General features: G+C 31.3%; 2 protein-coding genes across 2 annotated transcripts; both read right to left on the bottom strand.

The window, feature by feature from the left end:
* Positions 1 to 1882: 1882 nt before the first annotated feature.
* LOC134727209 (uncharacterized) lies at positions 1883 to 5257 on the bottom strand. Its single transcript, XM_063591589.1, has 3 exons — positions 5125 to 5257; positions 3475 to 3589; positions 1883 to 2137 (listed from the first exon to the last, which is right to left on the bottom strand). Exons 1-3 carry the CDS (start codon positions 5182 to 5184, stop codon positions 1959 to 1961), a joined length of 354 nt encoding a protein of 117 aa, XP_063447659.1. The 5' UTR covers positions 5185 to 5257; the 3' UTR covers positions 1883 to 1958.
* Positions 5258 to 12527: 7270 nt separating this feature from the next.
* On the bottom strand, positions 12528 to 15718 carry LOC134727210 (U3-aranetoxin-Ce1a-like). Its single transcript, XM_063591590.1, has 3 exons — positions 15508 to 15718; positions 14227 to 14353; positions 12528 to 12838 (listed from the first exon to the last, which is right to left on the bottom strand). The coding sequence occupies exons 1-3, from the start codon at positions 15565 to 15567 to the stop codon at positions 12624 to 12626; spliced, it is 402 nt and encodes a 133-aa protein (XP_063447660.1). The 5' UTR covers positions 15568 to 15718; the 3' UTR covers positions 12528 to 12623.

Consider the following 15718-nt stretch of genomic DNA (forward strand, 5'->3'; position numbering starts at 1 on the left):
ACTCTTATATTTAAGTCTATAAAAAGTATTTTGAACCTGATTATACAATATGATAGAAATCAAGAGAATAGTATTTTGGTACTGGCATACTTTTTTGACTGCTCCTTTTATTGTAAATACTTTTTGTTCCATATTCTTATTTTCAATATTCTGTTTGCTTTATTTTCCTGTTTTCAATTGTTTTTGTTTTCCGAACTATTAACTTTGTGTATTCAGAGAACAGTTGGATAGAATATTACTATTTACAGATTCAACTAGGTCTACTTGATACCGTGACAAATCCAAATTAGAAATAAAAAAGCCGCCAAGAACATCTCTTGACTTGTCCATAGTAGTATGGATGTGTATCAGCTCAATTTGTAAAATATTTTTCTGAATGTTGTATATATTTTTAAAAGAACTATTTGAAATGTATTACTATCTTGGTTTCAACAACAACCGACATTCATGCGTTTTTATCTATTCCTGTTAAGCCGACAGGCAGTTTAATTCTGTTGAATGACTATGACACATTTACGCAAACGATAAGATATACGCTTATCCTTAACGTTTGCTTTGTATTATTGAAGGACATTCGACGTAAATACTATCCCATCTAACATGGTTAAACATTTCAATCCGCGGCATTTTATGCACTGCCAGGAGCATGTTATTCAGTGGTTGTCTTTTGTTGGTGTAGTTGATAGATATTTATCTCTGTTTTATATGTAAATTAGACTCTTGCTTCTCCTGTTCTGAATTGTTTTTCCCCCAGTCACCAAAGGCCGTACTATGAACTATAATTGTTAAATTTTACACATTGTTACTTAGATGGAGAGTTGTCTCATTGGTACTTATACTTCACTTTCTTATTCAAAATAACGTTTTATCTGTGGAACTAATATAATATTTGTTTGGACATCTCAATGATGAGTCTTATGTAAACGAAACGCGCGTCTGACGTATCAAATAATGAGCCTGGTACCTTTGATAACTAATTACACAAAATTAACTTTAATACAGTTTAATTTTAGTAATGAAAAAGCAACTGTAATTAGTAAAACAATTGCATTATGTCAACATACATACATTTGTAAAGTAACAATAGTTCATGCACATTTTGTGCAAACAGAGTCAACGGCATACGATACAGTTTTGAACCTGTATTTACAAGTTGATGAAAATTTGCATATAGGCTACTTTTTACCGGATTAAATCAAATATGTAATAAAAAATATACCTTCATGTGCTACTTTTTGACTAGAATGAGGTAGAAATCTTGTATATTTGCTCAAAATTCAGATTTGTGTACGTATTTTCTTTTTCGAAAGAAAGACATAACTTTTTTGTTTTAAAAGATAACACAAATTGTATTTTGTTAAATAATCGGAAAATTCTGTAATTCATAAGTATTATTATCTTTTTTGTTGCATGTTTATCAAAATTAAAAAAAATATTAGTTTTATCAAATTTGGGTTACATAATCTCCTTGCAAAATGAAACAAATTGCCGTTTTAAAAAGTAGGGGTCCATGCACTCGTTTTCAAATTAAATCAATTTGAATGATAAAAATCAGTCGAAAAATACATGTAATAGTTTGACGTCGCGAACATTACATTTTACGTTAGCAACGTCATTACCTCCCCTGTAACTGTATCGTATGCCCTTAATACGACGACAATGACGTACTAGTTGAAACCAGGTTGAGGAAAGGAATTACTGACGCAATGGAACAAATACATTAATTTGACATGCCAGTGTTAAATATTAAAAAAAACTCAAAGTAAGAAGTATTGTCACTAGGGAAGCATAGCATTTAATGTTATGTACTGATAGTATGAACACAATTTGTTAGTGTACTTTCCCCTATATATAGTAGCTTAGCTATGAAATAATATTTAACTCTGAACAAGGCATATTTTATTCATGACATTTTGTGTTATAGGGTTGATCTGACAATGTATAGCTATAGCTGCTCATTAACCTTTTGTTTGAGTTTGAACGCATGTAGCAGGCAATTCTCTTCGTTTTTGAATTTTTGAATGTGTGCTGACAGTAACAGTACAAGTCAGACCAGGTCCACACTCACAATGACCATTCATCTTAGCAATACCGCTGCAAGATTGGCCTTCGGTTTTGTACTTTTCACACCACCCACCTAAAATACATAAAAAATACAATACACGTTATAATTAATCTTATTTGATCACAGGAAACTTTTGATTGACTTTCAGTATCGTACTTTTCACACCACCCACCTAAAATACATTAAAAAGTACAATACATCATAATTAACCATATTTTATCAAAGGAAACTTTGTATTCAGTAGTTTCTTCTGTCTAATGTAAGTTCTTTTCTTACGATGTTTTGACAGATTGTTCTATTATTCGAATGTTGTACTATGAAGCCAAATCCTATTTTAAAGGTTGCCAAGCACTTACACGCATATTCAATCCCGCTACGTTCTATGTGTATCTGTCCCAAGTCAAAAGCTTGTACGTAGGGAATCGTCATTAGTTGCTATCTACCAATGTTTTTGTTAATTGTTTTGTTAAAAAAACAAGCCATTAGTTTTTCATTTGAATTGATTGATGTGTCATGACTGGGACTATTATATTGCCATTCCGATTATATGTTTGCTTATCGTTGAAAATTGTACAGTTACCTGCAGTTGTTAACATTGTTTTTTTTATCTATAGTTATTTTACATCTCCCTATTTATATATTGAACTCAATACAAATCATTCACATGTTTACGTTTAAGAGCACACTCGTGGATACTGTAAACCGATATTTTAGGAGAAGGATTTTAGGCATACATTGGCACAGAAATTGGATATAAGATACAGAAAATGTGGTTTTAGATGGAAATAGGCTATTTTAGCGGAACTATGCTTCTATGTAAATATCTATTTTGTGATAAGAGGCAGTAGTTGTCAGCTTGTCTTAAACATATAAGTTTGAATTTCCATTTTATATCATCCGGCTCTCTATTAGTTATCTTTTGAATTTATTTTTTATATATGCATCTTTGGTTATTCAAATCAAGATAATAGTGTGTTCTTTGAAATGAGACAAGCTGCTGAAAACACTAAATACATCGGTTTGCATACTAAAACATGTTACTGAAACCATTGATATTTATTTTTATTATTGGCAGATACAGTTAGTCCGTTATGACCTCTCATTTCATAGCTGCGAGAATAAATTTTCACCAAAATACTGGAAAAGGCACGAACAAACGAGCTGTAGGAACGAAATTTATCAAGGAACCATGCCATATCTGTTTGAAAATATATATATATACTATATCCTTATCATATTTTCCTCCATTTTAAAGGTTATTATATGAGGAAACCAAAGAACTGTTATTGATAATCAAACTCTTCTTCAAATCACATAAGGGACTAGTAAGGACTTACATTAGACTGTAGATGAATTATAAGCTTTAATGTTGTTTTTTAAATATTATTTTTTTATAAAGGCGTACATACCTTGAATCATACCAGAGACAGGTAAAATAGATCGTCGCTTGCTCACAAGCATTGGACCTTCGTGATAATAGCAACACTCGTCTGAACCACATTCCGTATCCTGTCTACATTGAACCTGAAACATAAAACAGTAGAGCCTTTTCCAATATACTATCTTATTAACTTAAAACTTTGGCAAATGGTAAACACCTCGACAAATATTCGACGATTTCGTTTTTGATTCATCCTTCCGAATGTTTAATTTGAAAGCCACTGATTAATCTTATGTAGTCAAAACGCACTTCAGAAATACAACAGACTAATTTGGACCAATAATCAACCAGGATTTGGTGTTTCGAGGACTTATGTTGTACCCCATAAATTGATGTACTAGCTGTAAACACAGATGTCTACGGAAGCGTATCAGCGCCACACATTTTTTTTTAATTTTTCTTCCTATGTTTGCGTTATAACGCAAACCTTTGCGTTTTAACGCAAACCTTTGATTATATAACGCAAACATTTGCGTTATAACGTAAACCTTTGCGATATAACGCAAACCTTTGCGAAATAACGCAAACCTTTGCGTTTAAACACAAAGTTAACCTTTTGCGTAATAACGCAAACCTTTGCGATATAACGCAAACCTTTGCGTTATAACGCCAAAGGTTTGCGTTATAAAGCAAAGGTTTGCGTTTTATCGCAAAGGTTTGCGTTATTTCGCAAAGGTTTGCGTTGTAACGCAAACATACTAGGAAGAAAAATTTAAAAAAAATTTGTGGCGCTTATACGCTTCCGTAGATGTGCCCACTTATTGGCTGATGGTACCATTACTGACTATGTTTATTTTATGTTTTATGTTTATTAATTGCAATACCGTTTTGAGTACAATTTTTCAAATTATTCCGTTTATAATTTTGAATTTGAAAGTGCCACATTTTTTATTTGAGCATCACTGCGAGTCTTATGTGAAAGAACGCGAGTCTGGCGTTCAAAACTATAGCCGGTTATCTTTCATCAAAATACTTTTAGAAATGTCTATAATTGTTCACAAGCTCAGAGGTTAAAACCGAAGTGTTATTATGTAGAAATGGATAGTATCATAAAATAAAAATATCAGGAAATATCCAAAGCATTAATGTATCTCTAGTAAACAGCTGTTCGCTGACATGAAAATTTCGAAATTATTTGTAAAAATACGAATTTACTGCATCAAAGAAAAAAATTTATTTAAGGATATTATAACAGTCAAACATAGTTTCATGGATAACAGACACACGTATATTACCCACCAATAACTTATTTTCACTGTGAAGATGATACCGCTTAATAAAAAGGAAAACAAATGTACTGAACTTCAAAATTATTTGAGAATAATAAATCTCCGTATATACCTTATGTATACCTCTGTGTATGTTACATTTCGGTGTTGTGTTTCTGTTGTGTCGTAGTTCTTTTATATTTGATATGTTTCCCTTAGTTTTAGTTTGTAACCCGGATTTGTTTTTTCTCTATCGATTTATGAATTTTGAACAGCGGTATACTACTGTTGTCTTAATTTACGAAGAAATACTTGTAAAATGACTTTTATTGAAATTATCGAAACTAACAATTTTTGTAATTGTTGTTAAATTGATCTCCAATATTTCTTAAGTAAAAAATCATCTTTACCTTTAGTGAAGAAACGATTGAAACAGAAATAACTAATACAACACATATTTCCTTCCACATGGTGATTTACTTAGTGTACGATAGAATATTACTGTGCCACAATTAAGGAGTGACAATCTCTCTTATGTTCACGTTTAAAGATAAGATATACTGCTGTGTACATTATGACGGATACTAATATTTAATATTTCGATAAAAGAAGGGCAAAAGATACCAGAGGGACAGTCAAACTAATGGATCGAAAATAAACTGACAACGACATGGTTAACAACAACAAAAAACAAGACACACAGACAAATAATAGTACACAAGACATAACATAGATAACTAAAGACTAAGCAATAATAACCCCACAAAAAACTAAGGGTGATATCAGGTGCTCCAGTAGGGTTAGCAGATCATGCTCCACATGTGGCACCCGTCGTGTTGCTTATATTATTACAAACCCGGTTAGTAGTTTAATTCGGTAGGTCACATTCGTGAAAAGGAAAGGGGATTGTTGTTACGACATAAGTTAGATATCATCTGTGAAACGGTTATTCCAAAACGGTCAACCAAATCGTGATGGCGTCTGTTAATTTGCGAAGGGATGATTTCAATTTCACAATTTGGAACTCTGGGTTTAATTACTTCCTCGGAGCAGCAAGCCTCTATCAACGAAATTATGATAGGAAATACAAACCCGAGAATATTGTATCAATAAGGATATATATATAATACGATAAGTGCTGAGTATGTCGTCATTCACAAAGTTGAGTTGATGGTTACTTATTTAGACATATTTAATTAGGTATTCCGCTGAATTCTGAATATAAAGTTTATAAGTATATTTCCTCTCATTTTAACAACAATATTACCAACATGAAGAACAGCAATAGTCATCACCAATCAATATAGACTAAAAGAAGAAAAGACCAAATGAACTTTAGAACATACCTTTTACTTTATGATGACATTAACTTCAATTCAGTAAGGAACATTACTCTAGTGCAATTGATAGCGGCAATATATTTAAAGAAGATTGTTACAATCTCAGGTTGAATATAAGGTACAAAACAGAAACATCAGTAGTATACCGCTGTTCAATTGTCATAAACCGATTAAGCGAAGACAAATCCAGTTCACAAACCATAACCAAAGAAAACTAATACACTATAAGAGGGAAACAATGGAACAACAGAAACACTGAACTACAACAGAAACATACGCTATCATACATAGAAACTGATAATTTGATAATAACTGTCATATTCCTGGCTTGGTACTAGAAAAAAATGGTTTAAACCTGGTTGTATTGCCACCGAACCTCCTGCATATATGTCAAATAAACTCATCAAAGATACTAGGACTAAATATTGTATATACGCCAGACGCGCGTTTCGTCTACAAAAGACCCATCAGTGACGCTCGAATCAAACATACCTCTAAAATGACAATATCACCTGACAGGAATACATTACAAATAAATGTAAGAACACACGGGACAAAACAGTACATAATTAAATAATATAATAGTACAATACAACATGTAAACTACACGATAACAACAGACACCTACGATAGTACACCAATACATCTAAAACACACTATAGACTGTTCGTCGCACGAATGTTTCAACGCCTTAAAAAGTGACGTTTTTTGTGACGTTTAACCTATCACAGGGAAATTTCTAAATATCGAACAGATTTGGTTATTGTAAACACGAACAAAAACATAAATTTAGGGTTGAGTTTGTATTTGTGTAATTTATCTATATTTTCTAACCATGTCGGGTTTTTTTGTAAGTCAAAACTGTGTTTAAACAAAAATAGAACGTGCAAATAGTTGCGTAAAAATCATGTAATTCATAGCTGATTAATTAAATTAGATTTTACATACATATAGAAAATAAAAATGAAATGACTGTAATATAAAGCAAGATAATGTAAAACCAAATAGTACAAACACTTGAAAAAAACCCAACATAAAACAAAAACAGGCTATCGACTATACTGACATATTATTCACATGTGAATTGAACCGGGAAAAAAACATAGTTCAAACCACAAACGATAAGACATAACACAATATTCAATCAGACTTACAAAAGATATATCATAACCAAAATCAATGTACGTATATATGTCGTGTACAAGTTGCGATTTTGTACAGGTTATAACATGTACAAAAATGTTGTACATGTTATAACTTGTATAATGCAAAAATACAAGTTATAACATGTACAAAAGGACCTCATACATGTTATAACCTGTACAAAATATTGCTTAAAAATGGTTTTAACTTGTACAAAATTTAAGTTAAATCTTAATGAAGTAAAATATACATTTAAATTCACCAATGCATAAAGAACAACAATAAAACGGCCAGAACGTGTATTTTTCCGTAGAGGACAATGATCTCAAAGTTTCAGGAATATTTGTTTCATGACTTATATTGGCAAAATGTGTTTGCATGTAATTGTATGTTTAATGCAGTCCATCGGGGATTAAATAAGTGTGACACTATTTACTATAAGCTTGCATTTCCTAAATGACAATTACATTAAATAGTACTTCTAGTAACTAAATTCTTCCAAAAAATTTAACAACAATGCCTAATAATTTTGTGTAATATTCCTCCCTCTCGTTGTATAGCATGCAACGACTTAAACAATGTCTTATATGCTTACTCTGTGGAAGCAAGAGAGAGCTGGAATAGTTTTCATTGGACCACACTTCATTATCAATGTCTTTGGATCTACTATTCAATATTTTTGGCCTTCAGCATGTCACTTATGTAAATTTATAACTCATTTTTTTGTTTTATAAACTATAAGATCATTGCATGAGGCGAATATCATTTTGATGTTTTAAATATATATCCTCTACTTTGAAAACATGTTTTTGTGGCATTTGGATGTTGTCTGCTCCATGGGCGGGTTTTTATCTTTTACACACATACCACATTTGCATTCCCAATTTTATTTGTGGACATCTATCCTGGCTATCTTCTTATGTCTTTTTGTTTCAACTTGAATGAAAGTATTTTACTATTGCCTTTAAAGTGGATACTCACAATTATAATTCATCAAATAAAGATATGACCATAGATAGACATAACAGGATCATAAGACATGTTCTAAGATATATCATAAGATATGTCTTAAGATATATCTTATGACAGGTCTTAGGAATGCTTCGTAATACCGACCCCTGGCCATTAACTATATCAAAAAAGGACAAAACACACTAACATTAAGAAATAATAAAAAAGTTATGAAAATATCATTGAGGTTAATAACGTCTGTTATGATAAAAGAAACATATCCTTATTTTTCGATTTTGTAAAAGTTAAAACCATTTTTAAGCAATATTTTGTACAGGTTATATCATGTACGAGGTACTTTTGTACATGTTATAACTTGTATTTTCGCATTATATACAAGTTATAATATGTACAATATTTTGTACACTTTATAATCTGTACAAAATCGCAACTTGTACACGACATATATACATAAACGTCAGATTTAAGAATCTCACTAATACCACTTAACTATTTATTACATTTTTGAAAAGCATGATATGAAAAACATTGGCAGCAGGTACCAATAAGACGTACAAATTTCATCAATCGAAGAGACATTAAGCACTTTCAAACTGATTTTAACATATTTATATGTCAGCCATATTTTCCCATGTATGGGGTTGTCTCATTAAGCACTAGTTCAATTGGTTGATAATACTCTTTGTAAGTCTTGTTTTTATTGCTTTACTTTTTTCAAATGATTTATCCTCGTCCGTCTGGTGTTGCTCTTTTTCTTCCTAAAATCATTTTCAGGTAAAAGTAAAAGTAAAATGAATAAAAAAAACACAATAAATTAATGCTTCTAAAGTATGATAAGTCATTCCACAATGCAATGATAATAAACTACCTTAACCTCATTCTGTGTAAAAAGTGCAAATCTAGAGCTTGCTTCATGAACTAGGAGACTACAATAGTATTTATAATTGTCAGGTTTCGGCGCTTATTACAAAGGATAACCCACATGATGTCACCGATTTGTCAAACCTTTCTAATTGTGACATCGATGAATCTAAAGATGCAGCTTGTTAGGTTGAATGATCTCAAGTCAAAACTAAACATAGAGCGTAAAATTAGCTTCAATTTAAAAAATTTCCCTTGACAAACTTCCTCCTTGTGAATTTACTTTTAAACAATATGTAATAAGAGCTTCACCCCAGATGTAAATTTGATGTCTTCTCATATAGCAAAAATACCCTAACATGCTTCTCTTCAGTTTGAATAGGAAAAGAATAATGATCTGTTCCTGTCTATCTCAAAGGTCAGATGTCATCCGAATTTCTGCAAGATTTAATTAGTACTTGTAAGGGGAGATCTGTCTTTTCAAAGGGTTGCATTTGCTTCGAACAAAATATATCATGTACAAACTTATACCCATGTCAGGCAAATGACATATAGCAAAATGTAAGTACTCGTCAGGTTGCAGTTAGGAATATTGATGACGATGCATAATATTTCATTTTCTGTATGTACCTTATAAATCATTGTTAGCTATCGAATGAAAATTAAGCCGTCCATAATATTTTCTAAACAATAAATAAAACATCTACTCAATTTTGAAATCGTGTGAAATATAGTAATAATCTATACCGGGTGGTATTCCGAAAGATATGTAAAACAATTTCGTGAGAATTCCGCGGAATCCAGTTTCTCATATACTTTTTCTGTTAATCGCAAGCTCAACTGAAATGAGAAAATAAATCATTAAAAATATTTCTCTTGGTACTATCTTTTGATTGTAAGAAGCTTCTGTTCAAGTTTGGTAAACATCCAGGGTAGTTTATGAATCTAATAAATGTTTAAAAACTTTAATTGCAGACTGATAAAAGTAAAATCACAAAAATACTGAACTCAGAGGAAAATCAAATCGGAAAGTCCCTAATCACATGGCAAAATCTGATGACGAAACACATTAAAAGCGAATGGACAACAACTGTCGTATATCCTGACTTGGTACAGGCCTTTTAAAATGTAGATAATGGTGGATTGTTTCCTGGCAGAAAATTGAAGTCCATTTAAAAGTAAAATACGGAAAAATGGATGTGTTATGTTACAAAATTTTGCTCATAAACAAGGTTCTATAAAAAAAGAAGATGTGGTATGATTGCCAATGAGACAACTATTCACAAGAGACCAAAATGACACAGACATTAACAATTATAGGCCTTCAACAATGAACAAAGCCCATACCTTATAGTCAGCTATAAAAGATAAGACAATGTAAATCAATTCAAACGAGAAAACTAACGGCCTTATTTATAAACAAAAATGAACGAAAAACAAATATTTAACACATAAACAAACGACAACCACTGAATTACAGGCTCCTTACTAGGGACAAGTAATTTTCTGCTTGCATTTGTTCTTTTTTCGAGTTTCTGTCATGCTGTTGTCTGCTGGTTTTCATTTTTAAAGTTTTAAATGATTGTTCCTTTAGTTTCTCACGCCTTTTTTGTTTGCAATTGTTTGTAAAATACATTGGCGCTGTACATAACCCTCTCCCTTATTATATTTATGGAATACTTGTATACATTATAGCCAATTGTTGCTCATTTAGGGTGTTTTGCCTGTTTTCCATAGACGTTTTGTTTTCATAACTTTTACATCCCTTTTCTCTATTTGCAGAAATTTTTACTCCTGTTTTAAAAAGCACATCTATACACAGAACTTCAGATTCAACCAAGTTCGACGTTAATTTCGAAACAAATCATTCATAAACTCTTTCACACCCAATAACAGAAATTTGATATTTACCTAGAAATTAACGAACACCTTACTATCAAAAGGCTTGAAAACCACATTTTGTTTTCGACAAATGATCAAAGTTAAGATAAAAAAAAACATCTTTTGATCTTACATGTAACGAATGGAATACAAACATTTCAAATTTAGCAATTGAAATAGGTCAAGGTCACTGTTATTTATCAGCTGTATGATATTTTCAGATTTGCACCCTTATGCAAAAAAGTCAATCTAACGTCATTTAATGCGATAAAAATATTAATAAGTTCTAAATGTAGAAACAAAAGATATTTTTCCATAAATCAGTTATTTTTATTTTGCTCCAAATGCATATATATGCAGAAGAAACAGGCTATATAATTGTGACTGTGCATTATTCTTGAACTTTTGCTTTGACCTTTGACCATGATTTAAAAAAAAACCTGACCACGGCAGACAACGACGACAACCATATTTCAATGAGGCTTGTTCTCCTCTTTCCAATGTTATAAAATATAGCCGTGTGTTAATCGACCAATTTGTTGCTTGGGCACCCTACTATTACTAAGAAATAAAATCCGAGAAGATAGAATTAAGAAACTAATAGGAGAGGACTACTTTAAAAAAAAAATTAACAAAACTTGCCATTATTAGCTTCTATAACAAAAAACCCTTTGTTATCCACACTGAAATCGAATATATCTGAATACACATTATTATGGTTATGTTTAAAAGGATTTACAAATATTTTGATATGAGCGTCACTGGTGAGTCTTATGTAGACGAAACGCTCGTCTGGCGTACTAATGCTACTAAATTATAATCCTGGTACCTTTGATAACTTTTAAAAGGAATTTATGAAACGAAGAGTTTGTTCGTGGTAACTTTAAAGTTAACAGTATCTCTTTTAAGTATCGTGCCTTGGGTAGGGATAACTGCTACTTTGTAAAAATGTTAGGGGGAGGGTTGTGACTCCGCTAAAATGTTTAACCCCGCCTTATTCTCTTTGAAGGTGCTTGTCCCACCCAAGTCAGAAGCCTGTAATTCAGTGGTTGTCGTTTGTTTATGTGTTACTTATTTGTTTTTCGTTCATTTTTTTAACATAAATTAGGGTCGTTAGTTTTCTCGTTTGAATTGTTTTACATTGTAATTTATGGGCCTTTTTAAGCTGACTATGCGGTATGAGCATTGCTCATTGTTGAAGGCAGTACGATGAACTATAGTTTTTAATTTTTGTGTCATTTTGGTCTCTTCTGGAGAGCTGTCTCTTTAGCAATCATACCACATCTTAAAACTTACCTGATTGGCAGCATGGTATAATTCAAAGGAAAAAAGCAGTAAAATGTTTGGAAACTTTCTATCACTCACACATACCTATAGATTTTTTTAAGTTAAATTATAAAGATTGCCTATTCATTTTTTTTATTGAAAGTATGACAAATATTTCTATTGCAAAACAGTGTTTTTTGTTCATTACAATAGCCAACAAATGGTTAAGAATTGATGACAAATGGGAAAATCATTAGATTTGTTTACCTTCAAATGGTCGTAGCCAAAAACAATAGTGCGCCGCCAATATTTTTTTTACATTTTTACAGTCATATAAACCCCAAAATCAGTTAAGAAAAAAAGTTTAATTTGCCTCCTAAGAGGTGAACATCCTTAAACACTGTTTGTTAGATATCTGTAACACAAATAACGTTATTTTTTTATTCTTATGATGAAGGTATTGGTTGGCATTCAGAATGTCCACCAAAAAACAACATGCGCTTGTGTTCTGCTGTCATTCTCCCAGACAGGGTCATTAGAGGCAATGTTGGATCTGCTATGAAATTGCACCTCAAACCGGCTCCGCATTCGCAGTGACCATTCATCTTGTTATGGTGATTGCAGTGGTCACCTTGTTTCAAATATTTTTCACACCATCCACCTTTAACATAGAAAACAATAAAAACGCATTCATGGTAGCCTAATTTTTTTTAAATACTATAGCTGAAAAAATATAAGGTAAGATAATGTTTTTGGTATTTCTTGTTGAGCGGAGTTTATATCTTAATTAATCATATATTAGTTTAAACATTCGTATACAGGAGGTCGGACGACTCCAAGATACAAAAATACAAAATTTTCTTTACTACTATTCAAGGCGAGAATTTAATAAAAGTAAAACGTCTGACTGTTAAAGCTAGATCGTCACGAAAAAAAAAATTAGATTTATGACTTCCGTGTTCCTCGAATTAAGACATGAGTTTGGTTTTAAAGGGAAAATATTCATAACCTTACGTAAAATAAATACATTTGTTTGATATATAAACCGAAAAATTTAAACGCATACATGTATAATGTGACAGTCGTCTACTGATTTTGCATTTACTTTGAAAGGTCTTTTCTTGTCTGTTCAATGTCAGTAATATGACAGTCGTTTTCCATTCGTTTGTGTGTTTGAGCTTTTGATTTTGCCATTTGATAAGGGACTTTTCTTTTTTACTTTTCAGTATTTTTGTGATTTTAACTTTTTATGATATTTGCTAATACCATGATTACTCAAAAAGTTGTTTGCTTATTCTCAGAAGAATATTGGCTTGTCATTGTATCTAGAACTCCCAGTGGATCTATCACAATTGCGTATACATTCTTGAAATCGTTCTTAGTAACTGTTATTTTGTAAGATTGTAAACATTACTTATTCTGCACTTTATAAATGAAGTACCAGAAAACACCTACAAACGACATTGAAATTACAGTATTCGAGTGGTTTTGACCATATTACCAAAAGAATAAGATGGTTCTTACACATCTGTACAAACGAATATTACAATTGTCAAAAATATCAAGAGACTGTCAAATCAAATCAAATCAAATTGTATATTGGAATGCCATTAATGTGTTCTGTTTATAAGGTTATTTGAGAATGAACACTATAGAATGTCAAAACGATTGGTCATACACAGTCTCTTTATATATCAGATATGGTCTATGGATGTGAAACAACATATTTTTTTTTATAAATCAGTACACAATTTTGTTTTAATCGTGAGCTTCTATGAAAAATAGTCAAATCACAAAAATACTGAACTCAGAGGAAAATCAAATCGGAAAGACCCTTAATTATCACATGGCAAATTCAAATGACATAACACATCAGAACCGAATGGACAACAACTATCATATTACTTACTAGGTATAAGCATTTTCATATGTAGAAAATGGTAGATTTAACCTTGTTTTAAAATATGTTTAAAATAACCAAATGTCATAGATTTGGTGATTTCGGTTTTAACCTTTACCATATATAGATTGATAACGGTTTAAACTAACCTTGAAAGATATGCATCGGTGTGACATTTATAAAATCAACCTGTCTTTTCTTACTAAGCAACAATGGCCCCTCGTGGTAGTAACAACATTCATCTGAACCGCACTGTGAATCATGCCTACACTCAGTCTGTAATATGAAAATTAATTCATATATACTGTAAATCAACTTATTTTCGCGGATACTTTATATCGCGTTTAATCATTTTAAGTATATTTCCCGGCTATTTAATTTCGCGATTTTTAAATTTATATGATGTAGTCTAATAAGGAAAGATCCAAGTTTTACATTTTCGCGACGATTTATATTCGCGTTAACTTTCTACTAGCGTAAGTCACGAAAAAAAATCGGTTGCGAAAATAAGTTTGTTCACAGTAATTGTTCTATCTGTGTTTAATCTTAATGCTCTTCAACATCGTATTTTATTTGGTTTTCACAATGTTTTGATTTGAGCGTCAGGAATGAGTCTCATGAAGACTAAATGAGTGTCAAGCGTAACAAACCAACAGTCTACAATCTTTAACAAGTTTACACAAAAACAAAAACCCAAAAAATTTCCGATGCGTTAAAACTTGCGATTATTAACGTTTCAAGCACATTATCGTACTTTTTAAATTTGTTTTGATAATTATTTCTATCAAAATTTAAAAGTTGCCTCAATTTGTGGCAAATACAAGCCTACTATTTGTCCATTATTTAGGATTGAATAATGGGTGCCACACTCTTACAAGGTTTTGTTCTATTTAATCAATAGTTACAGAATCACTGCAGACTTTGTTTTGTACTTTTATATTTATAGTAATAAGTTCCTGGAGATGAATAATGGTAGAAAGCAATAATTACTTATTATTGACACGACGACAGGACATACTTAAAAAAAAATTAAAAAAAAAATCAATAAAAAAAATCTGTCTGTGATATTATTAATCAAATGAAACACATGCGGGGCCATCTTAGTCACATAAATTTCACAATAGACCACCAACTTATGATGGCCCCGTTATAGATTTTATCAATTGATATAATAGCAAATGAGTGCACTCTACATTGAATTACATTAAATTACAAACAAACTAACAAAATCTTAAACAGATATCGAAGTGCTTTTCAAAAACATAAACAAACAATAAATGATAAGATCAGTTTAAAACGTTATTAAGTTGAAATACTCAAAAATTAAATAATGCGTTGTATCGAAAATTTTAAATGCTTCATGTACACATTTAAAAAAAAATTCTATACCATGCATTTTTATACTTTCCTAAAACTACCGTATTGCATACCTTAGAAGCGGTGGCAACTGTACAAGAAATAACTAACACCACTAATATTTCTTTCCACATGTCGGCTTTCTAGAATAGTCAAATCAAAGAGAACTGATTCTATTACTCTAATCTCTTTATATCTTTAGATTCGAACCATGTCTGTATTCCAGTACAAAACTGAATATATATTTAACCCTTCAAGTTCAAGATATAAGAACGATCCTCACCC

Source organism: Mytilus trossulus, chromosome 7, assembly GCF_036588685.1.
Source record: "Mytilus trossulus isolate FHL-02 chromosome 7, PNRI_Mtr1.1.1.hap1, whole genome shotgun sequence".
Classification (NCBI taxonomy): domain Eukaryota; kingdom Metazoa; phylum Mollusca; class Bivalvia; order Mytilida; family Mytilidae; genus Mytilus; species Mytilus trossulus.

What these genes read in the sequence shown, in the direction of transcription:
- LOC134727209 (XM_063591589.1), bottom strand. Translation starts at nt 5,184, where the DNA reads ATGTGGAAGGAAATATGTGTTGTATTAGTTATTTCTGTTTCAATCGTT. An exon ending in CAATCGTTTCTTCACTAAAG is followed by an intron (nt 3,590 to 5,124) that starts GTAAAGATGATT and finishes TTTATGTTTCAG; the next exon opens with GTTCAATGTAGACAGGATAC. An exon ending in TGTCTCTGGTATGATTCAAG is followed by an intron (nt 2,138 to 3,474) that starts GTATGTACGCCT and finishes TATGTATTTTAG; the next exon opens with GTGGGTGGTGTGAAAAGTAC.
- LOC134727210 (XM_063591590.1), bottom strand. Translation starts at nt 15,567, where the DNA reads ATGTGGAAAGAAATATTAGTGGTGTTAGTTATTTCTTGTACAGTTGCC. An exon ending in CAGTTGCCACCGCTTCTAAG is followed by an intron (nt 14,354 to 15,507) that starts GTATGCAATACG and finishes TTCATATTACAG; the next exon opens with ACTGAGTGTAGGCATGATTC. An exon ending in ACCGATGCATATCTTTCAAG is followed by an intron (nt 12,839 to 14,226) that starts GTTAGTTTAAAC and finishes TCTATGTTAAAG; the next exon opens with GTGGATGGTGTGAAAAATAT.